Below are 25,757 nucleotides of genomic sequence, written 5' to 3'. Positions count from 1 at the left end.
CTGCCTCAAGCTTTCAGAGATACTGCTGTAAATTTACTACTATTGGGGCACCTCAAACATTTTCCATCGCAAAGTGAGGGGAGAATCTAACTGGAAATCCATGTACCAAAGGAGAAGAGTACTTCTCGCATTTATTTGCTTCAGCAGTAGGAACAGCAGTGAGATATTGTTTGAGGGCAAACCGCCCCAACCATTTTCTTCTCATTCAAAGGGACCCGAAGAACCAAAGGCTACTGCTGAAGAACAGCATCTGTTTTTAAGCAACAAAGATCTTTCTACTCTTCAGCTTTCACCGTTTTGAACACTGCCTTCTCACTGCTCTAAACAGTAGACCCAGGAGGTTCCCAGCATTCCCATTCTGGAGACAAAAGGTAGTTTACTCATAACGGTAACAAGCATTTTTCAGCTTGTCATAATAGAACTCCTGGAGAAACTGCTGCAGAATTACTGCATTCCAATGGAGCTTCGGAGAGAAGACCTCACGTAATCAACATTATTCTCACCTTTGTTAATGAGGTGCTGAATTGATAATTATTTTAATTATTTTTTTCCAGTATTTACAATCCAATGTCCTTCTGTATTCAAAATAAAAAGAAATCTGCATTAAATCTTGGTTTTGATTGGGAAAATCAGTTACAAATGTGTACACACACAAATACACATACACAAAATATGAAATAACCGTATGTATGCAGTCACACAAACCTGAAACACGTGCCATCCACCTCACAGAAAAGCAGCCACTCTTTACAACACCATTCCTTAAAAACTTACTATAAACTTCAGTCAGGGAAACAACTTCATCTCTTTGTTAAGAGTGGCACAGAAGGGCTCCATTCTTCTTGATCACAGGCATCCAACCAAGCAGATACACTGTTAGATGACTTATTCACAGGCAAAAGCCAAGCACTGACATATCCGTGCTTTACACACCCAGTCAATAGACATTATACTGGAAAATATGGCTTTTCTGTGTATATGCATGAACATGTACGTACCTGTCTATATAGCCATATTTCTCTACAGCACTGTATAGCAGAACTGAGGAAACTTAAGAGAACATTAATACATACTCTTCGCATTGAATCTCCTTCTGTACATACCACACGTGCCATCACAAATTCATTTAACATTCCTTAACTCGGGGTATAAACCACCTTTTCAGATTATTTTGTTCATAATGAGTGCAATCGTGTAACAAAACTGTCTGAATACAGTTACCACTACTGCAGTTATTAATCATTCCAGTTCTAGGTGCTCTATAGCCAGCTTGATATACTGCATTATGTCACAAACTAAGTATCAAAGCGAAACACATCTAAATCCACTGTTATAAAGACCTTTCAAACACATAAATTATTTTTCTAAGCTAAAAACAAGCTGGTGTTGATGTACAGCTGCAAAGGTCAGCAGCTAAATATAAGAGAGTTTTCAAGCAGTAACAAACCTAACTAATATTACCCCTGTTTTGCCATTACTAGGAATAGGCAGAGCTTGAGATGATCAACTCTGCATACAAAGCAGCTCCTACAAGAAAAAACACAATTCAAACAAGATATCTTCAAAAACTAATGCAGGATTTCAGTGACTTCAGAAACAGGCACCAATTCACACCATTTTTGAAAAAATATACTGCATTTAATCTGAATTAGTAATTTAAAAACAGTACAAAAAGCACCATGTAGGACATAGGCCTCTACTCTGGAATAGAAATCCATTTAAGAACATCACCTGGAAAATACCGCTGGGCTCTGATTTTGCAGAAGCCCCCAAGTTTGTATTAAAAAACACATTTTGTATTTTCAGGTAACCAGGTTACATTTCATTTACATCTTATTAGGGAGCTGCATATACAAAACATCAAAGCTCTAAATTCGGTTGACTTGGACGTGTTCAAACACACACAGCACAGTAGAAATAAATACGGCTTATTCACTAATCAGTGAAACAGGCATCACGTGGACTGAATTTTCCTTAATTTAGCCACATACATTGGGCCCCACGCTCTCCCTTTCTCTGGCAGAACCAGAAGCTCATGCTGTTGTGTATCACTGTGAAAAGTGAATTCCTGGGAAACAGCTTTGGCAATTTCACGTATATCTACAGGAATAACGTTAGAGCAGGAGTTTAGAATGAGATTTATTACATCGCTGTTCTCCGCCTTTGAGAGAGTGCACGTAGAGTAGACCAGGGATCCACCGGGACGCAGTGCTTTAATAGCAGACCTGCAAATAATGAAACAAAACAATGTTCAACGTATACAGTGACGTACTGAGGGAGAGGACAGGGGAGGCAAAAAGAAGGAAAGGTACAAGAGATTTAAATCCAGATTTACAAATAAGTACACAAGTAGGAGAAAAAAAACCCCACTGAAATATTAATAGAATAATTGGCAGTTCAGGAAAACACCTGCATCACAGTTTTGCCTTCTCATTTGTTATTGTATTCTCAGTTAATTAAGAGTGTGTTGGTTTCTTTTAATATAAGAATGACAAGTAGACAACAGCATTCATTCAGAGTTGCAGAATACACTCTGGATCATTTATATGCACAGCACAACTGTGAAAATGCTGCAACTGTGCATACAAAATGGGTGAATGCCACATCAAAAGTGCTAGTTAGATACTTAGCTGGCTGCTGGAGTGAACAAATAGCAGAATGTAATGTTGCAATAATAGCCTGGACTAATTGCTCTGCTCTAATTTGTGCCATTTCAGCAACTTATTCAGCATATATCAGGACTGCAGATTTCACTGAGACATTACTTTTGAATCTGATCTCCTAAGGAAATATGATTTGTTGCATTATATCATCTACATATGCCTACGTGTTTATATACCCCTCATTTATTACCCTGTTGACAAATACTGACTAAATAAGGGCAATATTTCAGGTTTATAGAAAACTTCATGTCTACTGATGGACAGAACAGGGTGTTCCTACCCCAACAACCCCCCCATCCTGCCCTTAATTCCCCACTGAAACTGAGACTGAACAAATTGTTTACGTTCCATTAAAGCAGATCCCCAAGGTCCTTCTCATAGAGAGAGAAAGACTATAACTCGTGTGAGTAAGGAAATGAGATAGACAATTAATTTTCACTTATAGCACATTTAAGAAAGTAATAAAACCTTGCACCACAGAAGACTCTTGTAGTCTTAGACTGGTAGGTATCACTGAGGTGACAGCACAAAGAGAGACAAAACAAAACCAACAACATGAAGACACCAAGTGGAAAAGAAAAACCCCAATCCTCTATTCAGGTGAGCTGCCCCCAGAAGCAGTGAGCTCGATTCCAGGCTCAGATGAATAAACACTATGGCATTGAAACAGCAGATCCTCCAGAGGCAAGCTGAGGTTCTGCTAAACATGATATCAGAATGAAAGCAGTTGAGAAAAAAGGAAAAAAAGAGTGGGGGAGGGAGAAATCTCGGGTCCCTTCTTTCATTTCTTTCAAAACAAGATTGGGCCTTTTCAGTAAAAAGAATCAATAATAAAAGCTTTATCACAAGCAGGATCAAAACAACTCTGAAAGTCCTGTCCAAAATAATAGGGAAACGCCAGGACAAATGACTGAGATAATACAACACTGTTCACCTTCCCAGGTGAGAACACCTTTGTATTATACTCTATCCTCTTTGCATTATGCTGTTAAACTTTGCATTGTATTTCTCTGAACAGCATAAACCCATCTCGCTCACTTCTATTAGTCTCAGTAAGGCTGATCAACAAGCCAAATACATAATTCGCTGGTAACTACACTACTCCATTTTTACTTTGCATAAGGGAACAAATCTCTCTCAACAGATGATGCTAAAAAAAGAAAGAAACCAAAAACTAAAAGTCAGTGTTTAATGCCTTTGTTGTATCAGTTCAGTAAGTGAGCAGATGGCTACCACATTTAGCATAAGTGAGAGAACAGTTCAAGATCAGCCTGTTATAGGTAAAGAGCAGGTTACAGAGTACTTATGTAGTCTGAATACTTCCAATTTAACTGAGCCTAATGGTCTCATTCTAGGATGCTACCAAAATTAGCTAAAGCTTGTGAAGGAGCAAGCTTATCTCAGGTTTCTGAGTAGTTTTTGAGAATCTGTGAAAGTGCTTAAGAATATTTTAGATACAGTCAGATATGGATGGCATTTACCACATCACCTTGAGAAAGATAATAAAGAATAGTTGTACCAACATCCTCTCACACGATCATGGAAAGATTTATGTTGGAATGCCATTCTGAAAGTCACCTTGTCCAACTCAGACCTTATTTTCCAAAATTCTGCAATTGATGGGTTGACAGTTGGGTGATGGGTTCATAGTTGGATTAGACGATCGTAACAACTCTATGATTCTAATTACCAGGATTCACTTCAATTACTAAGTCTTGGATAGTCACCCTTTCTCCTCCTCCTGCATCCCAATATACATATACCTTATAGCAGGGTACAAAAAGTACTGAACCAGAGAACCTCAGTTGTCTCTCCAAGTAACTTTTTGCATGGAGCTCTTGTGCTATAGTGACAGCCATCCATTTTAATGGGCAGAGTTAACGCTACTTCTGTCTGTCTTGTCTAACCAATCAAAACACAGCCAGATGTAAGGAAGACAACTATAAATCAGAGCAGGAAACCACGGTATGCATATCACAAGATATCTGCAAGAAATTCAGTAATCTAAGTAATATTCCATTCTGTTTCATGACAGACAAGAAAAGTTTTTTAGATATCTTGTGTTGACTGCCTGTTTACTTAGATTTCAAATGCTAGAGTGAAAGCAATCTTTGTGAAATTATCTTCTTAAGGCATAATTCACAGTACCATTTTTTAGTTTAGGAATCTTACAGTAAAGCATCTCTTCAGAATTTTGGGCTAACACTCAATGCCACTGTGCTGTGTCTTGGAAAGAAATAGCCCAGTGCTCAAAGTGTCACTTGTTCATTATAGTTACTATTGAGGAATCACAGGGCACATCACAAATCCTGCACTTGTAAACATATGAACAAAACAACACAGATAATTAAGTGCCACAGTCAGAGTACCAGAAAGCAAGACAACATATTCACTTCTCAGACAAACGCAAGCATTGATAAAACAGCTGTGAATGTAGTTCGTAAGCAGTTCCTCATTCATACACCAAGTTGATTATACGTATCCACATTTAACATGTAAAACACGATGTACGAAACATAAGCAACACTTAACGGAATTGAAAAGGTCACTGAAATGTGGGGTTTTGCCACAGGCGTAATTGTTTCTGGCACTACAAGAAAGGAGAAAAAAAACTGATCACAGTTCAGTTACTCCTTCTAAAAATACTTAGCTTTGTACATGTGCTATAGCGGTATCTGAAGACCTCACTAAGGACATAGTACCTAAGTACAGTACAGTACTGAAAGTACGGTGAGGCCATTCTTAGAGAGACCTCTGTGTTTAAGCATAAGCAAATGCAAAACCATTAAAAAATAGGAAAGTAAATTCTAAAGATGAACAACAAACCAGAATCAGTGCACAGTTCTCTTACTGTCTCCTTAGACTCGTACCAGCTCTGGAAATCATAAAAGCATTCTTCTAATAGCTTCTTGTTTTCTAGCTTTTTATCAGAACTTACAGAAAAGAGACCTAAACAGTGTCTTAAAGTGTAGCTCATCTTCGTAATATCATAAGAAACCAAATAATTTTCTCGTTTTTGTATTTTCTCCTTCCTTTTATACCTTCTCCATATATCCAGGAATACTGCACCACAAAAGAACAGCCAAAGTGTGAAGATATTCTTGCTCAAAAATCAAGATGTACTTTCAGTACACCTGGAAACTGTATTCCTGTTGATAACCGCAAGTGCTTTCCCATAATGCATATACTTATGAGAATTTAAACAAGTGAGAAAATACTTCTACTGTTAAAAACTGGAAAAGGTAAGAGGTAAGTACTGAAAAAGTAGGCTAGCATAGACACTGCTAAATGCTTTTCTTTTTCCTATGAAGTAGCAAACATTCGAGGCACTACCTCCAAAGGCATCATGCTCCAACCACCAAGTCCCTGGTGCAAGATTCAGAGGAAGGAGCAACACCATTTCCAGAAGAAAATCCAGAAAATCTCACAATGGGAACCAGGACTCCTTGGCAATTTTCACTGTCCTATGACCCAGAAAAGTCACTCCGCTCAATGCAAAGTCATCTTTACTCTGAACCTATGTCATGAATTAAAATACCCAGTAGAGATTACTTGACACTGCAAGGTTAAATCACTGTATCTATCCATCTTGACAGGCTCAGCAACAGCTGCTTCAGCAGCAGTGTTCAATGTCAACCAACCGCCATCCTTGATTAAGCTGTGCCTGGCTTTTGAAAAACCTTCAAAGAGCTGCAAAATTCAAAGTGAAGAAGAGCTGGGCTCAAAGTCACAGGGGGATAATGCGGTGGGTTAAGCTGATTCAGAGAATCAGATCCCCTCATCGTCAGCAAGGTAGAGAATTCATTCATAAGAAAGCACGCAAAAATATATTTAGGAAACTAATCTCATATAAACAACAGAGGGGGAAACAAGCCCATTAAAGGGGCACATCAGAGCTGGACCATAGCATACTGACACCCAGCAGAACACACCATCACTGCTGTGAATACACAGTCAAAGGATGTACAGCTCCTCTTACGTGAGACATTACTGCTCTGATTCTTACTTAAAGCTTGACTCTCAACAAGGCAATCCGGTGCTTGTCATAAAGTACACGGTAACTTTCAAACATGAGCTCCAAAACTAGAATGACTGAAAAAAATAAAGACACGACGGTAGAATACACTGACAGTTTTTCACCTTTCTTTTATTATAACGTGTTGCTTAAGCATAAAATATATGAGGTAGTAGTTAAACCACAGTGATTTTTCTCTTAGTGGAACAGAGGTTCTTCCTACTGGTGAAAGAAGTAGCAAAATTTAGCTAAAATGCTGAAATACTGAATTTTACACATAACATGCACTGACACTGCACAGTTTCAGGCTTCTCACGAGAACACGTATTGGAAGGACAGGAAGTTTTTCCTGGAGCCTCACATGTCAAGTTCTCCAAATAACCAACTCTGTTTTACTACACTGCCAACAGCTGATTTTTGTTACTCAGCTTGTGTTGCACCTTTTCATATTGCATGACCTCAGAAGCGTGAGGTTGTTGTTTTACTTCTGTAACACAGTTAATGCACAGCAATAAATAAATAAAATAAAATTGGTAAAACACAAAACAATCAATTGAAATGCACCATTCATCATGTAAGGCCTGAATCCAAAACCTCCAGGTTTAGCTCTTCCAAGATACAATATAAAATAGCATGCAAAAAGAAGTGCATCGTAGATCTGCAATTACTACTACATGTTTGTGAAAAAGAACTGTGTGTTAAACTAAAGGAAAAAAACCTCAATATATTCTGAGGTAGTGATTGCAACTTCAGAGATACCAGCACTGTACAATTAGGGAAATGCAATACAACATCAAAATACTGAAATCAGTGGCTTGTAATTACAATAGCTGGAAAATTACAGGTTATGCTGAGATTAACTGGCACATTATTCTGTAGAAATTTGCTTGATGCTTCTTCATGTCTGCTTTGGCTTACTGACATCATTACTTTACAGTCACTGAATCTGCACTTAAATCTTTCCAGTACATAAGTTTAAAACACAACTGTGATCCAAACATAAATTGCAGCTTTTCTCATTCTAAATGAATTTATTCAAAGAAAAAGTTTTGCCCTACTTAATATTTTTTGCAAGATGTTTCTTTGGAAACAGGTTAAATGGCACTTGAGGTACCACAAAGTCAGAGGTAAAAGGGTGCACTAGTCTCTTTTAATCCCTCACAAATCCTGAATACTGGATAATAGTTTCACTTATTTTAAAGAATACACTATTTCAAAGCAATTTTTTAAAGTTTATTTCTCAATAATTACTTTAAAACCTAGAACTGGAGATGATGCTATTAGAGGAAACACTAGTATTTAGTATCTCTGGGAATACAGACAGCTCTAGAGCCATACAACAACTCTGAAAGCACTTCTTCAAGCAACTAAAATACAGTTAGCAAGAACCCTAAATTAAGATTTTTCACACTAGGAGAAAATTAAACATGATAAGCTGACATTTTACTTGTTTTAAAAGTCTTGGCACCTCCAATTCTCCTTTAAAAACAGGGAGAAAATATACGTGCATTTCAAAATCATATTTAGCACCTGTATGTTCAGCCCACTCCTGCTATGCTTGGGTGTACACTGCATGCCATTGGAAGGGTCAACATTAATTACACTACTCATTTAACCTTTTACAGCATTTAAAGTAAAAAGATGGGGTATATTATAGGGCATTTAAAAAAACAATAGCACTTCAACAGTGCCATCTTTCGGCAACTGGAATGTATTACTGCTCAATGTGCACAACACTGATCAGAATAAAACCTGCTAACACATAGAAACTATTCAAGAATTAGAGTGTTTGAATTTAAGCTTGCTTTTACCCTCAATTCTTTCTGTTGACAAACACTATCACACGTTTCCTTTTTACCTACAGGAGTCCAGGTGCAGCACAGTAATATGGACTGTGCATTAAAGGTTTTGCTTTGCTTTTCCCAGATAAAGCCAAAACGACAAGGAAATCCTTCTTGTGATGACATGCCCAGTTTCAAATAATTTGTGAAGAGCAGTGACAGAGGTGTACAAGAGAGAGACAAGTTCAAATATCACTATGCAGTATGGTAAGAAACAGCTCCTTTGCAGAATTAAAGTAAACAGCCTCCAAAGAAGAAAATCAAACACATCTATTAGTCAATTTCTTCCTCTGAAAATTCTGATCAATAATGTTTCTACAGCAAACAATCTGAAGTTCTTCTGATAAGAATATCAGGCCTTCCGTTTAACATTATTGAGCTTTCTCTTGCGATGAGCACTGAGTCTTAGAACAATCACCCTGTTCACACAGGGCTACGAGATACCCTTTGCTATACTAAAACTGCAACATCCTTACAAGGGCAACAAACCAGCTTATTTCTAGACACACATTTAAGAGCCAAAAGTGTCAATGCAACACTCATCAACTTTTCTTCCACTCTCAAAGGCTGCAGCTGCCTCGTCCACATACATGCTGTGCCTCCACACAATCAGTGCTGATAACAGTAAGGCTAGGTGTGGTTACCCTGTAGCAGCCAGAGTCAGCTCACTTCAAATCAGAACTTCAACCCTTCTGTTATTTTAGTCATAGCACAACTAACACTTGCAGAGGTCTGTTCCTCTTCCCAACTTAAAAGTTTTATTTGAGAAAATACTAACAGCAGAACCTTCTCAATTAGAGAAATGCAGACCAGGAGACTTCTGAAGCCTATTGCAGACTTAGCACATTAACAGATGTAAATTACTCAACTTTTCAAAGACAGAAAGGGGTTAAAGAAAGAACCATGTGCAGAATCAGTCAGAACAACAGATACTTAGTGAAGGTGAGTAGATGATTATAGAAAACAAGACTACATGAGGAGAAAGAAGAAAAACTCCAGGGAACAAGGCAAAAAACAGTGCAGATCAGCAATCCTGTGTGTGACTTACCCCTCACTTTTCTTACATGCTTTCTCTTCCCTTCTCCACAGGACACAGCATCCATTTCCTCTCTCAATTCAGCCCTCCATAACTGATATCTCAGTTTAGAATTCCCTCAGACCATTTAAAAATGTTCCACAACTTCACCCACATAGCTCTGATGTTAGCAGTCCAACAGTATCTCAACCAAGGACGCCCTATTTCTGAATGGACTCTTGTATTTCTATTTCCCAGATGACATTCAGCCTCGCTACCCTTTTTAAGTTCCGACATTAAGGGAACTCTGGATACAACTGTACTTTCACCTGTGAAATTCTACAAGCATGTTTATTCTATGAATCCACATCACTGATTTTAATTACAGAGAGAAAACAGCAGCTTGTAACTTAAACCGTTTGCATCCTAAACTTTTACCAGAAGTTTTATTATTAACTTAATCTTCAAAAGCCTGGGCTTCAGAAAACAGTGCTGGTCTGCTGGTACGCAAGTCAGCCTTTAGAGACCTGGACTGCCAATTCTACCTGATGATGTAAAGGAAAATGTCAATCTTATTTTACAGGCCACACAAGTGTGCCACACACCTTGACCCTGATGTTCAAGAGGGAAGAGAAGACACCGGACATTCTGCTAACATGCACAAAGAGTGCTTAGGGGCTGTTCTCGCAGATAGATATCAAGTAGACAGAGGAAAAATAAGTTCCTTATTTGGTTGCAGTGAGTTGCTGACATGCTGTAATAAACCATGGTGATCCTGGGACATGCTCATTGTCTTGATTGAAGCATTTATTAACCAGGGACAATGAAGTCTTTTTCTAATTCCTTAGCCTAGATTCAAAGCTTCATTTTGAATTCTGAAAAAGAAGACCAGGTACAACTAGCAAAAACAACTACTTTGCATTACTGCCTTTGCTACCAGTAATCAGAAGGGCTGAATGGCCATAGTCTCATATAGTCATGGTTCTTCAAACCTCTCATATACTCCGAATTCTCTCAGACCTTTTGGCTTTAAGCATGCTTGTCTTATACACTCAAAACTAACCCTTGCAGTTAACTACTTCCAGAGAAAAAGAGGTAAAAAAAGCCAGCTACATCTCTTAAAGTCAGTTTGAGTTCCACTCGACCAGAACTGTATTAAACACCAATTACAGCTGTTTAACTCCTGCAAAACGTTGTGTATAGAATTAAAGTAGTCTGAATGTCTTTGTTGCATTTTCTGAAGCGCATCCTGTTTGGATATATTTTCAGCTGAATCCTAACAGTTTATTTCAGCTGCAATAACTGGTTCAGGAATAATTACAACATCTGCAATGGTTTCACCATCAAGTTATTATGCACTCAACCTTAACCCCTAGTTTAATTTTCATTTGAGAACTGATAATATTGGTAAACTCATTTGTGGGAACCACGGCCTCCCTTGCTAGCATTCACTATCAGGAAATGAACGCTCCTTACTTTGCAATTTCTTTTCTGCACGAACACCCCAAATAATAACAAGATTTGCAGCGTGTTCTTGGATTATAGCACTCTGCAGGGATGCTTTGGTTTCAATATTAACAATCACTACAGTCTCAATTTCCTCCAAATCGGTGATGCCCTTGTTGAACAGCAAATTTTATAAGCAACATCTATGCTATTCATTTACATTCCAAATTTTGTTCACAGTGGTGGAGGAAGAACATTCCATCAGTTGCTTTTTTTTCCTTAATTTTTTAATTAAATTGGTTAATTAGCTGAGATCTAGCTTTATATTTATTACTGTTTTACAGATAGAACAGCTGAGGTGAGAGATACCAATGAACATATAGCTCAAGGCAGCCTGAATAGGTAACCCAGAGCTAGCACTGACTCAAGCCAGGTGATTTCACATACATTCAGCCTTCCTGGATATTATTTACAGGTACCTATTACCAGAAAGTATCAGAGACAGAACTCAAACTGAATTTCTGATTTATAATTATGCACCCTGGCTATAAAACAAAGCCTCAAGTAGGCAATATTCTACAATCTTAGTTTTGCAAAAATTCTAATGCACTTGCATGAATCATTTAGGCTTTCTTGGTCTCATTTTATGATTTCCTTTTTCCTCCTTTCACATATAATCTGAGATGCCATTAATATTGGAAATCCATTCTAAAATAATCAGAAGGAGCAGTAAAAATCCAGCAGACACATACAACATTTACCAAGTACATTATTAGATTAAGCGGGCAGTCTTTACGCCATGAATCTCACCATTATTGTGTGCCCCAAAATCTTTTAGAAGACAAAAATATCCAGTGTGCATAACAATATTGTTTAACCTCCAGAACCGCTCAGATATCTGAATGATGAAATGCAAGTAAAAGGATTTTAATTTCCATTTCAAAACAACTCTGGTCCTTACAACACTTATTCTTCTTGTTGCTACTGCAAAGAGTACTTTCAACAGACGAAATTCTTTCCTCAATTTAGGAATAATTCAGTCAAACTTTATTTGCGGTGACAGGCGCGTATTTCCATTGGTTTTGTTCTTAAAAAAAGTTCTTGTTGTCATGAATCCTCCACTTCAACATTACAATCCACAGTGATTTATGCAAATTCTCTAAATTTCACTGCATGATATATGCTTTCTTTTGGTTGGGAATCACAAATTGGATTTTGTATGTCAAATATTGAAAAGAAAAAAACTGAAGTAGGTCAGCGTTTTAAATGTGATTGATTTCTTCAAAGGAAATGGATGACATGATGCATTACTGCAATAAGATACTCATATTTCTGCTATAAATCACAGGCTTCTGATAGTTTTGCACAAGTTCTGGTTGGAAAAGACCTATCTGGAAATGCTGCAAAGGGAACTTTCCATAATAACTTCCTTTTTTGTAATATGTTATATTTCCCCTCAACTTGCTTTGACAGATAGTCTTCAAGCATGGTTATTTCTTACTTAAAAACACTCAAGTCTAGAAGGAATTACTGAGAAGTCACAGGACAGTTTTTCCCTCATCAGAGAAAAATGAGTTTCAAAGGTTTCACAAATGCTAGCCAGCCTGTCTGCTAATATTAAAAAGTGTAATACATGACAACTTTGATTTAAGTTACTAGGCAGAAGCTCCTGAAAAATAGACAGCCTCTCCCAGCCTGGTTCCCCCATAAACCAGCATTCTTCTTTTTTTTTTTTAAACCTAAATAGTTATGGTAAGCAGTATTTTTGGTCTAACAGTAATCAAGGGGGAATATATACACACAGACACAGAAACAAGACTACTCCCTCAAAGTTTAAGAAAAAGAAATAAACCAGGAATGCTATGCAAGTTTTCACTTCAGATAAGGAATAACTATGAAATCATTTTAGCTGTATTTGCTAAAGATACACTGCTATGGTACCTGACTGCTCTGAATCATTCCAAAACAAATGGATACAAATAATTTAGTTAAACAGGACCACACAGCAAGGGACCCCGACCTCACCACTTATGTTACACCAAGCAATGTCCATATTCAAGTTAATTTTTTCATCTAAACAACAACTACAACAACGCACTCTTTACATTTTTTTTTTCCCCTCATGTGGTGCAACTTAGGTTTGGATATTAGACATGACAGATCTCAGCCTCATATAATTTTCATTAACTATAAAAGCTCCTTTAATGGCTCTTCTTTGCACTTCTCACCTTAGCAATTGGAACTGCAGAACAGACAACTCTCTCCTTCGTAGTAACCTAAGCGTAGCTTGCTGAATATCAAAAGAGAATAACCAACTTCTGTCATTTGAACAAGGAGCATCAACCAGGATCTATACAAAAAAGAGCAAATGAGACACTCACAATGCAGATAATTCACTTTCTGAAAACTGTATATCAAAACCCACCCAACGCACCTTTGGAAGCACTTAAAACACCATATTTTACTTTCCATTTTGGGGGTGGGAACAATCTAATTACTAAGTTGAGATGTGGCATTCTTAAGGAATCACCACGTAGGAAATAAGAAGCTGCTGCCCCAAAACTACACTCTAGCTGGATGGATCTTTCTCCTTCCCTCATGGTAACATGATGGAAGGCACAACAATGGCATAGCAGCAAGACCTCAGGCTGCAGCAAATGAGGATCTGCTCAGACATGACAGTAGAAGGCATAGAAACGAAAGAATCTGATTACCTTCAGAAGGCCTCAGGTAGGCAGGGATCTCTAGCAAAAGATACCCTCACCTCCACTTCCAACCCTTAGGTGAGGTATAGGAAGGGGTGGATCCTGGTTCTACCTCTTTTGGTCACTCAAGTGCACTGCTTGCACCTGAGCTCCCTGAGTTGGCCCTGCCTTCCCACCAGGTGCTCAGCCACTGGCTCAAGCTGTGACAGAGCACTTCCAATATACATCCAAAGCCATAAGCTCTTTGTTTTCAAGACTCCTTGTCAGGACTAACTGGGTGTATCATCTAACACATGAACAAATGTGCAATAAGCTTCATCAAATGATTTCTGAGGCACTGCAGATATTGATATAACAAAGATCCAAGTTCATGTGCAAATATCTTCAGAAAAACACAGAAAAAAGGGGAACAGCATAGGAAAAGAAGCAAAATGAAGAAATATCTTTTGCTAATGAGCAATAATGTTACCTTGTCAAAGAACTCAGGCTTAAGTTCTCCAATCTGTCTACCATCCAGGTTAGAGATGGTTATTAAGTCAAACTGAGGATGTGGGATGAAGGATTCCATTGTCTGTCTCAACCACCTGAACCTCAACTCGTCGTACTCATTACAGTGAAATTGACCTTAAAAAAAAAATAAAAAGAAAGTAAATCAGTCCCAGTGCATTTGTTAAAGAAAAAAAAAAAAGTTACACAAGTCTCAGAAATTCTGTGGATACTTTTTGAGACAGACACTGAGCTTATAAACTGTGCTTTTATGTTATTGCACGTTTTATAGCATGGCTTGTTTTCTTTATAAAACCTAGTAAATTTAACATATTCCTACACAGCAACCCATGAATATTTACTAGAAAAAACTAAAATACTTAGAGTAGCAATAGACTTCCACAGTAAAACAAACTTTAAACATAAGTCACATACAAAAAGCAGTGCTGTCTTTAGATTGTCCTGGGCTCCTGCCACCATACTTAGATAACAAAGTACATATCTCTTATCAATTAACTACCTTTTAACTAAATGAAACCTCAGCTGACTGCACCCTATGTCAGAGTAGTCAGAACTTTTGAAGAAGAGTCACCTATATAATCAAGCACAACAACCCATTTTCTCTTATTTCCCCTTGCTATTTTAATAAAGTCTCTCCTTTCCCAACTCTGGACACCCACCTGTGGTTTATCCTATGTCTGCTATAGATAGCAGAACATCTCAGCATCCAGCCACTCAGGTACAGCCATGATCAACTTCCTTGAAACTTACCTTCTCAGCAACAAACTGATACCTTTAGAAGCAGAGGTAAAATAAACAAACATTCCCCCTCCATGACTTTTTGAAAGGGCAACCCATGTTTCATTTACCTCATCAGCAACACTGAATTGCTCTAAAAGAGAGATAATGAGAACCAGCTGTAATTGGTAGGACAGGTGGTTCTAATGAACAGTCTCATCTGCAAGAACCTAAAGGTTCTTCAAACACTTTGAGACAATTACTACCCAAACTAACAAACTTGGAAGCAGCAACAAAGGCTTATTTGAACCCCCTGGCCTAGCAGAACTGGGCAACACCAAGCAGTGGCTTTCTAACACATCGAAGTTATCTCAGAGCTCTCTTCTGCAACATCTAGGTAAATCAAGACTGGAACTTATTAAATACTGGTACAGACCAATTTCTTGTTATAAGCTTTCTTTCCCTGCCTAGATCTAGCACGTTTAATCTATATTCCATTTTACACGAGTTCATTTATTTTCTTACGCTATTTACACAGCGCAGCCCAGACTGGAAGCAGAGAGGGAAAAAAAAAGTACAAATGTTCTAGGGTTGAAAATTACTTAACTTCATGGGTCAAGAAACCTACAAAGGACTTGAAGTAAATTCTTCAGAAGTAATACAAGGAAATTAGTGAAAAAAAGTAAAACAAAGCTACTCTGCATTTGTCTGTCACTATGCAGTGACCCATATTTAAATAACTTCTGCCACTTCCATCATCTTGTAGGTAAACAGAATTCAAAAGAATGTTACCAAACAGCATGGAACTAAACACTTGTATTAAGCCCCCCCCATTCCCCATTTCCAACTCTTGTACAGAACACTGACACACCTCAAATAGCCCAGACACAAAGCAGCTTCTTGATACTTTACCTGGAGAGGCACACTGTAGAATCACAATCGATTTACCCCCTGGCGCAGCACAGAGATCCAAAACGTCTTCCCCATCCTTCACCTCTAATGCCAGCACTGGTAACACAGAAGCAGCATTGAGTAGATAATATTCTTTCAGTCTACCCGTCTGATGTTTTTGTGAAGGGAACCTCCCCGGAGTTCTACTGACGTAACACTTCAGTGATCTTGGAAGATAGGGCAAAGTTGCACTGAAGGCAGGATGATATCCCTGTGCACACAAGGTGTCCTCCAGGTCAGCAGCGTGGCTGAATTTGTTGAGCAGGACGGCGTGCTGCCAGCACGATGGGTATGTGAGTACATCTCTAGATTGGAAGAAGGAAAAATCTAATAACACAATGAGTAAGATGAGCTTTCCCACCATGTAAGAAGGCCCTCCCTACATACAGGTAACTGGATTATTCTTCTGCATTCAAAAAGGAACCACTTTGATTAGACATAGCTGTGAAAAACATGCAGGAAAAGAACTTCAGCAGGAAATTAAGCCATCATTTTCCCTAGTTATTACATTAAAACAATAAGTCCTTCTGAAATAAGGCATTCTCAGTTTTTCCAAATTCTTTAACAAATGACTGTGGAAGACACACGAGACACTCTTCCACTCAAAGTAATATGGCACAGCTCACACGAGCATTCAGCCCGAAGCTGGCTGCTTTTGTTCATGTTCCTTACACACAAGCTAAGCAATGAACTCCCCCAGAAGGGCTTTTCTGTAGCCTTATTTTTTAATGAGGGACTACCAGCCAGCAAGGAAGGCCAAGTTGTCCACTCTCAAATCCAGTTCTTCAACTACTGCGTGATCAAGGCCCAAATTAAGTCACACTATTTTCTGTACAGATAAACAGCCGCTTCTCAATTTAGTCTAACACCTCAACTATGAAGCTGTAGAAAAATACTAATAGCAGCTGTGAAGTATAAAGGGTTACTTTTTGAACTACGTTTCTACAGAGCAGCTTACAGAGCATGCAAGACAGCAGTATCCAGTGGTGAGGCCCTGGAACAGGCTGCCCAGAGAGGCTGTGGATGCCCCGTCCTTGGAGGTGTTCAAGACCAGGTTGGACGGGGCCCTGGGCAACCTGATCTAGTAAAGGTGTATGTTTGGTGGCCCTGCCAGGCAGGGGGTTTGGAACTACATGATCCTTGAGGTCCCTTCCAACCCAGGTCATTTTGTGATTCTGTATCTGAAGTTAGTTTTTAAGTGCTTCATAAACTAACACAACCTCTCTCATTCCCCTACCAAAAAGGGTAAGCACAAAACAACAGACCTGACGCTGCTCCACACATCTCCCAGCTCTGCCGAGTACTGCTTCTCAAAGTGGTCCAGAACAACTTGACAGACTTGCTTTTGGAGCTTCCCTTTGGTTTTATTTTCCAGCTTCGGAGAGAGGAACTAAAAAGGAAAAACAAAACAAACTCTCAACGGTTGTATCCCACATATATATATACATATATATATCCCTCCCCCAGCAGGAAGGGGCCGGCCGTTCTCCCCAGCCCGCTTCCGTCTCCGTGCTGTCTCACCTGCTCCGGTGTCCGTGTGGCTCCGCGTCGCGGATGCAGAGCGACCCCCTCACGGAGCGGTGGCAGCAGGCGGGCCGCCGTGTGAGGCAACCGCATGGCCGACCTGGGGCGGGGCGGCCGAGGGCTGCTCCTCCGGACCGGAGCTCTGCGCTGCTCTCAACCGCTCAGATGGCCCGGTTTTTATTTGTTTTTTTTGCTCCGGAAGTGTTTGCTCCTTCTGAAGCTCCTGGAGCGGGCTTTTCGTTTTGTTTTGTTATCACGGTAGCAGGCTGTGCTGTCTTGTCTTCTTTGGGATAGTGCCTGGTCAGTTTACAGAGCTGATGCTATCCCGCTGGTGCTGTGGGCCACTAAAGCCAGTACAGCACACTTTGCTCTCTCAGAAGCCTGTTTGTCTGTCGGCTCTTGCTGACTTCTCCAGAAAGAGCAGCTTGGAAACAGCAAGTTCCTCTAACAGGGCTCTTTTCCTGTGTAGCTCCTGTGCACTTACACTGGCCTCTAAAATCCGGAATGGAAAGGGGTGCAAAGGTAAAGGCAAGAGCACCAAATAAATATTTGAGTTTCAAGCACTGACTAATGAAGGCTGGGACCATTCATGCTTAACTCGTGCAAATGATCGTCAAACTTCAAAGCTAGTTTAAAGTGTTTCAATCATTATTCTGAGAAAGAGCCAGTGGGTGGAGTGCTCCTGCATTCCCAATTGAAAGGAAACCAGAAAGGCTTTTAGTAGATGAGTTGTACTGCAAGATATGGAATAAAACTGGTCTAAAAGAACAGTTCTATGCACCTGTAGTTCTGCCAGGTTGCCAGAGCAATCCTGGGTAAGGAAATAGTTTATCTGAAGGAGGGGAGTTCTTCTGTCCTAGGATAAACATCTCCAAACTACATTTGCTTTTAAAACTTAGTGCTTTATATACTAACAATGAAAATGAGGCTTGTAGACATAAAATATTTTTGACTATTTTTGCCTCAAAAATAAAAACCGTGATAATGTGGGAAATGTTGATGCTGTACATTAGTTTTAATGTGTATTTAAGTGCAATCTTGAGCAAATAAAAGTAACACAGAAATGAAAAAGCTACTGTGCTCAGTGCATTGTCATAAACAAAACGGTATGAAACAATTTTAGTACTTTGGTCATTTATTGGGACAGATTACTTTAAAAGCAGAAACAAAACTGACACGCGTGTCCACGCGCACAACATTAGCACACATTTCACACATAAGTAACAACATCTTACCTTTCAGTTTCTCAAATTTTGTTTCCACAGCAGTATTTAGCTTTATTTTTTTAACAAAGACTTCAATTAATTTATTTGTATGTTTGTGTTAATATAAAAGAGTAATGCAGTTCTAGAAACGGAAACTGTAAAAATAATAATTAAAAAAGTCTTTAAGCCAAAATAATGAAGGGATAACACAGTCAAGATTGGAATCTTACCTATAAAAATATATTCAATCCTTCCTCCACTGAGTAGCATGTTTGTTTGAAGTGAAAATGACTAAGTCCCACAAATCATCAAACTGAACCATACTAAACTATTAGAATACAAGAGAAGTATTCTCATACTGACAGTCACATACAAATCTTTTCACCTGTATGCTAAATTTGCAAGCTTGGAATATTCCTCTCTACCCAATCCAAGCTTAATATTCTTAAGACTGATTCTTTTTTCCACTCAAACCTACTCTTTTAAAATCTTAATTAACCGTGTTGTTTCAAGATGGTATATTTATTTGTGTAACTTACTGACATTGTGGGTATGTGGCAAAGATTTCTAATGTGAAAGTGCTGAATACATCACATTAATGTAATTTCTACTCATATCATTAAATAATATCACATTATGGAAGACGGATGGAGAGCAGAATGGAAAATCAGTGAAGAGCACTTCTTAAAAAGACACTGAATGGGGGTTCCATCCTTGTAACTAAGAGGCACAACTATATATTTATATATATATATATATACACACCAATGGTCGTCTCCAAAGAGGAAAATCAGCATATAGGGCATGTCAGTAACCACATAACATAACCATTCCTAACCTGTTTCACATATCCCTTGTATTTGATTTTTTTAAATGTAAAATTAAAACACTACACAGGGACATCAAATAACTCCTTACAATTTTGAGAATTCTTTTGTTTTCAAGATGGCATTTTACCATTAGTGAGATTAAAAAGTGCTGGAGCTTAAATGCATATTGGATGATTCAGTTTTCCATCAGAACTGATGTCTGAATTAGTGCAAAACTTTCACAATGTGCAATTTTATTACATGTTGTAACAGACAATATAACATTCAGCTCTATTTTCCAAATGGAACTTATTACCTACACCCAACTCAGTTAACGAAACAACAATGCATAAGAAATAAATCAGGCGATTCAAATAGCATAATTTTGTAAAAAACATATTTATATTAAACTTCCTTTTCTACCTACCTCCCTTCAGATTGCCAGAAACAAGTAATAAAGGTAATGTAATCCCTAATGAGAAGTATTGCTACTGTAAGAAAAACGTTAAGAGTCAAACACACTTTACTTGCATGTATTTAGGTATCAGCTTTCTAATGCTTTCTGGGTATCATTTTATTGGTAGTAGGTAGGAAAATCCACACATATTTTCAAATAGTTTTATAAAAAGTTAGAAAAATATACTTGATATTTGTTGTGTAACCTGCCTATATTCACCCTGACATACATAAAAAAAATGCATTAGAACCATTTATTAGCTGCAGAAATATCAACCACTGCACAGCACCTGGTGAAAGGTTTCAATGAGAACATACAATCCAATATTATATCATCTTGAAGATATTTTTCTTCGGGTTTACAGCTATGCATTTTCACAAGTAAACCCAACATGTATTCCGTACTGTGTTCATAGGAGCTTCCATGAAAACACAGATCTTCCTTGCTTTCATGCTTTCTTCACCCTGAACTGCTGGTGATGTGAAAAGTAAATGACAAAGTACAATAGAATGAACTCTGTGTTTAATTGTTACCAAATTTTTACTTTCCAAGAAGCTCACAGATTGTCATTTTTAGAATTTTCCTTCGTGGACAAAAGCCATTTATAATACAATTTCTTGACCGCTCTTTTTCATTGTTATCTGGGATCCAGTTAAGCAATGACATCATGGGTATCACTGTTTGGTCTTTGGCGTACAGTCAGTGGGGGCAGAGGTTTTCCATAGAAATCTGTATAAAAACATGCCAGAGAAGAAAAACACATTAAATGGATGTTTACCATCTCCTTTGCTTAATAAACTGTTTAAATAAGGTCAAATGTGTCCATACTGAAAGCTAGATAGCCTACATGTTTAGAGCTAATTCATATGAAGCAACTTTCAGGCACAGTGCTAACAGCTGATGGTGTGCTGTCCAAAAAACACATTTAATTACATTTTGTTAAACATGTATCAGCACTTGGAATATCATGTCCAGAAGTAATCTACAAACATCCTGTAGATGGCTGTTGGGTGGACAGCAGGGTGGGGTTAGATATTAGGAGGAAGTTTTTCACACAGAGGGTAGTGACGCACTGTTATCAGGTTGCCCAAGGAGGTTGTGGATGCCCCATCCCTGGAGGCATTCAAGGCCAGGCTGGATGTGGCTCTGGGCAGCCTGGTCTGGTGGTTGGTGAGGTTTTAGATATAGGTGTAACCTACATATTGCCTGTTGCCAATAAAGGAATTTGAAGGAAGAAAATCATTCAAGACTCAGCTGTTAAGTACACCAGAAGAGAATAAGCATCATCCTTAAATATTTGCTAGTGATATAAAAGAAAAAAGAAACAAGACACAAACCATGCAGAGTGGTACATACGAAATGTCTCACAAAAGGAAAATACAAATAAATGGTAAGAGGAAGCAGGTATAAAATAAGACAAACTAAATAGCTTTTTGAATCACCCAAATCTCATCTTCAGTTACATGTTTCCTCCCCAGCAAAGCTTTAACAACATGCTTCAACTTTAACAGAGCATAGTTTTCCAATAAAAGCTGTATTACACTTGTTCTAAACATGGAGCAACTTGAATTAAAACTGCATTTCTGAGCTAAAGTTAGTAGGTTGTATTACACTGCTCAAAGAATATGTATACATGTCTGTAGGATCAAGCTTTTAGTTATCATTGCATTCAATAAGCAAAATGATAAAACTGCTGTACTCTTGGAATCCCTTCATTTTAATTGAGCTAATTCAGTGTTCTATCAGTATGTGAAAAGCAACAGAACTGCAAAAAATGACTGCAGGGTAGATGAAATTCTGTACAGTGGATGCTTCATTACTGTCAGCTTTCTGAGGTCTGGCAGACAACTTTAGGACTGGCAGACAATTTTAGCTCCTATTATACATAAGACAGGTTCATCATTCCTGCAAATGTATCCTCCAGTGGCAATAAACAGATACTAACAAGTGTTGTGCTAGAATCATTACGATGACATGAAAAACTGCAGTCCTTAGTGAAAGTAATGGCACAATTAAAGATTGAAGTAGTTTACTATACTGCTTGTTAACTTTGCCTAAACATCCAGCACAATGTTCTCTGCTAAGAATGACACAAAATTACACAATGTATGTTCTACATAGCCAAATAACTAACACACTTTTCAGTTTGCACATTAAATTATTAAGATGGATTTACATCTCTGATAACACTTAGAATTCAAAACAGACCTCTGTCTTGTTTTCACCTCATACTATTCTAGTTTTGTGTATTTCTGAAGCAATTACAGTACTACAACTGTGTTCAGTTCTGGGCACCTCAGCACAAAAAGGACATTGAGGAGCTGGAGCAGGTCCAAAGAAGGGCAGCAAGGCTTTTGAAGGGCTTGGAGAATGTGCTCTATGAGAGGCTGAGGGAACTGGAGCTATTCAATCTGGGGAAAAGGAGGCTGAGGGGAGACCTTATTGCTCTCTTTCAGTATGTGAAAGGTGCTTACAGTGAGAGCGGGGCAAGTCTCTTCTCATTGGTGACAGGATGAGGGCAAATGGCCTCATGTTGCACCAAGGTAAGTTTAAGTTGGATATTAGGAAAAAATTCTTTGCAGAAAGGGTTGTTAAGCACTTGGAATAGGCTCCTCAGGGTGGTGGTTGAGTCACCACCCCTGGATGTGTTTAAAAACCGTTTGGATGTGGTGCTCAGGGACATGATTTAGCAGAGGGTTATTGGAGTTAGGGTACTATGGTTAGGCTGTGGTTGGACTTGATGATCTTTGAGGTCTTTTCCAACCTGAGTGATTCTATGATTCGAAAGAAGCACAGATCTCAGGTCACTGTAAGTAGGGAAACTAGCTTAATTTTTTTTTTTTCTTCCTTGCACACCCACGCTCTTCCTACAAAATGTGACACCTCCATTAGGCACAGACTGAGTTGAAAATAAAATTTATATAATATATATATACTTTCACCCTTTCCCTTTCTTCCCCTCCCTACCTCTTCATCTGGATTTTCTTTCTCGCCTTCTTTTCTCTACATTCCTTAGAAAAAAAAAAGAAAAGGAAAAAGAAAAGGAGAAAAATGGCTTTATGATCAAAATTTTCTGCAATGCAGACCACAGACTACATTTAATGTATATTCCTTTGGAAAATAAATATGTAGTCTCAGAGATTTTAATTTCCCTTAAGGCAACTTTTGATTATTTGTGTGTTGGTTGTCCTTTGGCAGAGAAGTGGCAGATTCTGTTGCTTCGGAAATTCAGCAGGTATGTCCACATGGTGCTGTACAACATGACCTTAACAATGGCTTGAAATGTTTAATTCAAGGATCAAAAACATTGGTCTCTTTTCTTTATAAACTCCTGAATTAATGTTTTCTATCATCAAGGGCGTCCACTGCTTTACTCTGCTTATCCTCTTCTCATGCTACTCCAAATGTCTTCATATTCAATTGTTTTTTGAAAAATTGAAAAATAAAAAACATAAGAATACGGAAGAGTTTTTCATCTAAAACTGAGAATATATGGTTTTCCCATTTATATCTTGAATGAAGTATGTGTTTGCACACTTAAAGTAACTATATAATATTTAGGTTCATGCTGTTTGAGCAAATAACAAATAGCTGTTAGCAACCCATACCATGTTAAATTTTGCAAGGGAATCTAAGAGAACTTACATCTTTGGTTAGGAAAAAAAAAAGGGGGGGGGGGAAGGGAAGACACAAGACTTGAAAAATCAAAACGATGCTTTCAACTAAGTCACAGGGTTAGCTTTTGGTCAAAGAAAACTGACATTAAAAATAAACAAGAAAAAAGAAGAGTGAAATAAATGGCTGCAGAAGCAAATGAACAATGGAGAATGCTTTAAGAATGTTCAAAAGCCAAAATATTTTAAATTACCAGTATGATGTGTATCACCAAGAGGCTCGAGTTTTCGATGTCTATTAAGTTTAGGAGTTCCCCAGCCAACTAAGGAAAAACAAAGACTGTCAAAATACACCTTACTTGATTCTGAGAAATTTTATGGACACCAGTCCATTTTGGAGAATTCAAAGCATTTAAAAATGGAAAAAAAAATAAAAAATGCATCATATATTTGATGAATACTATTTAGATAATTATAAAATAAAGCAACCTACCCTTAAAAATACTGGTATTTTGATTACTCACTGATATTAATCTGACATACCTCCTATGCATGTGAAAATAACAACTTCCCCCCGTGGTATGTATGAAATCAATACTGCTAAAACTTCAGACCGTGAAGTGGGAAACTACATCAGAGATTTCTTAGAGAAGTTTTGGCAGTATATCTCTGTGTGAAGATCGTATCAGTTCCATCATTGACAGATAAATATTTTAAAAGTTTAAAAACCACATATTGAAACATTGGTTATTGTTTATTAGTACACTTACCTGGGGGAAGAGATGGTGGTGGTGTAGGATTGGGGGGAACTGCATCATCTCCGTTAATGGGTTCTACTCTGTGGCCTCTTTTTAATTTTGTTTTTTTATTTTTCTTTTTACTGTTGTCTACATGAAACAGAAATAATGAAATGAATAAATAACTACATACCACATGTTTATATATTCAGAGAACATGTTAAATCATCTTTTAATAGGATTACTGGGGTGAGACGCATGAGCATTTTCAGTCTAGATTTGCATAATACAACAAAAGTTTGTGAAATGTACAATGTACAGAGCACACTTTGTTATTGTGAGCATAAAATATATGCAAACTCTACATTTTAGTAAACAAATTCATCTTAGCTTGGTAGCGATGGCAACTGGATCACATATTAGATTATGATAACAAAGGACCCAGTTTCAGCTGTAATCACAGAATCATAGAATCACCAAGGTTGGAAAAGACCCACATACCACCAGTATTTCCCACTAAACCATGTCCCCCAATACAACTTAAACACTTCTTAAATACCTCTGGTGATGGTGACTTCACCACCTCCATGGGCAGCCTGTTCCAATGCCTGACCACTATCTCAGAGAAGAAGGATTTCCTAACATCCAATCTGAATCTCCACTGGTGCAACTTGAGCCTATTCCCTCTAGTAATATCGGTCAAACCAGCAAATAGTAGATTTTTCAGATCAATAACCGAATGGTACACTTTCAATAGATTCAATTAACATGCAGTGTCTTGAAAAGTAATGCAGACACAGGGAAGAAATGTGTGAAAAATAACATTAAATGAAACATTAAAAAGAAGCAGTTACCAGAGTCAAGGCTTTCTGAGGTTTGCTGCTCATTTTCTTCATGCTGCAAATGTTGTGCAGTAGTAGAATTGCATGTTTCTAGTCTGGTATCATTTGTTTTTTGATTACTGTTAGCTGATAATTGCTGAGCATCCATTTGTTCCTGTTCAGTTTGAGATTTCAAAACAGCAGTAGCCTTTTCAGTCTCCAACCTTTGCCGTTTCTTTTCCTTCTCAATTTGTTTTTCATTCTAGTAATAATAATAATGATAATATTTTAATTTGTTTTTATAATTTCTAATGCTGTAAACTAATGATGTAGGGAAATACTCCTCAAGTACTTTTAAAAAATTTATTTATTTATTTGTTTTTATGTCTCACATATAGCACACAAACTGTTTTCAAACAATAACTGAGGAAGGTAACATCTCCATTACACTGTCCAGAGTGGCACAAGAAGAAAAAAAGACAAGCAACTTACAGCAAAAGAAGTTACCTTTATGAGAAACTGGCAGACTTAGAATTCCAGTCCTGAATGTCCAATAGTTTAATCAGGAAATATTTTCAATCAAATGTCTACAATGTGATTATTTTACTGTGTCTTCAATTTTTTTTTCCCCTTAAACCAATACTAGGGGTTTTAACATGAAAGCATTGATTCACTGCACAGAAAACAAGACTGCCAAGATTAAATTTAAAAAAAAAAAAAGTAAGAAAAA

The 25,757-nt window shown here is 37.9% G+C and overlaps 2 protein-coding genes across 15 annotated transcripts in view; both read right to left on the bottom strand.

Moving 5' to 3' along the window:
• Positions 1-1,616: 1,616 nt before the first annotated feature.
• On the bottom strand, positions 1,617-17,491 carry NSUN3 (NOP2/Sun RNA methyltransferase 3). Of its 7 annotated transcripts, XR_014938308.1 has the most exons (7): positions 17,382-17,491; positions 17,126-17,250; positions 15,822-16,165; positions 14,155-14,309; positions 13,209-13,330; positions 11,742-11,878; positions 10,394-10,409 (listed from the first exon to the last, which is right to left on the bottom strand). XR_014938308.1 is itself a non-coding variant. In XM_015878738.3 (6 exons), exons 1-6 carry the CDS (start codon positions 17,475-17,477, stop codon positions 1,955-1,957), a joined length of 1,113 nt encoding a protein of 370 aa, XP_015734224.1. In that variant the 5' UTR covers positions 17,478-17,491; the 3' UTR covers positions 1,617-1,954. The 7 variants fall into 7 exon arrangements, 6 of the variants coding, with proteins under 6 accessions (XP_015734224.1, XP_032304013.1, XP_085382334.1 ...); XM_015878738.3 differs by lacking the exons at positions 10,394-10,409; positions 11,742-11,878 and adding an exon at positions 1,617-2,225; XM_032448122.2 differs by lacking the exons at positions 10,394-10,409; positions 11,742-11,878 and adding an exon at positions 1,617-2,225 and having other exon boundaries at positions 17,126-17,235.
• Positions 17,492-18,501: 1,010 nt separating this feature from the next.
• The window catches only part of ARL13B (ARF like GTPase 13B), a 45,976-nt gene continuing 38,720 nt past the window's right edge, over positions 18,502-25,757 (bottom strand). For 4 of the 8 annotated variants that reach the window (XM_085526167.1, XM_032448118.2, XM_015878682.3 and 1 more), the window contains 4 exons: positions 25,061-25,289; positions 24,240-24,356; positions 23,724-23,792; positions 18,502-20,584 (listed from right to left, as the gene is read on the bottom strand). In XM_085526167.1, the coding sequence (XP_085382293.1) occupies positions 20,508-20,584; positions 23,724-23,792; positions 24,240-24,356; positions 25,061-25,289 (492 nt within the window). In that variant the 3' untranslated portion in view covers positions 18,502-20,507. Of the gene's footprint in view, positions 20,585-22,822; positions 22,867-23,723; positions 23,793-24,239; positions 24,357-25,060; positions 25,290-25,757 lie in introns of all 8 variants that reach the window. The other 4 variants (XM_015878707.3, XM_085526192.1, XM_015878699.3 and 1 more) reach the window with 3 other exon arrangements.

Source organism: Coturnix japonica, chromosome 1 (genome assembly GCF_054131305.1).
Source record: "Coturnix japonica strain WE chromosome 1, WE-NBRP24, whole genome shotgun sequence".
Classification (NCBI taxonomy): domain Eukaryota; kingdom Metazoa; phylum Chordata; class Aves; order Galliformes; family Phasianidae; genus Coturnix; species Coturnix japonica.
Note: the sequence above shows the minus strand (reverse complement) of the source record. Positions and strands in the feature narration are given on the sequence as shown.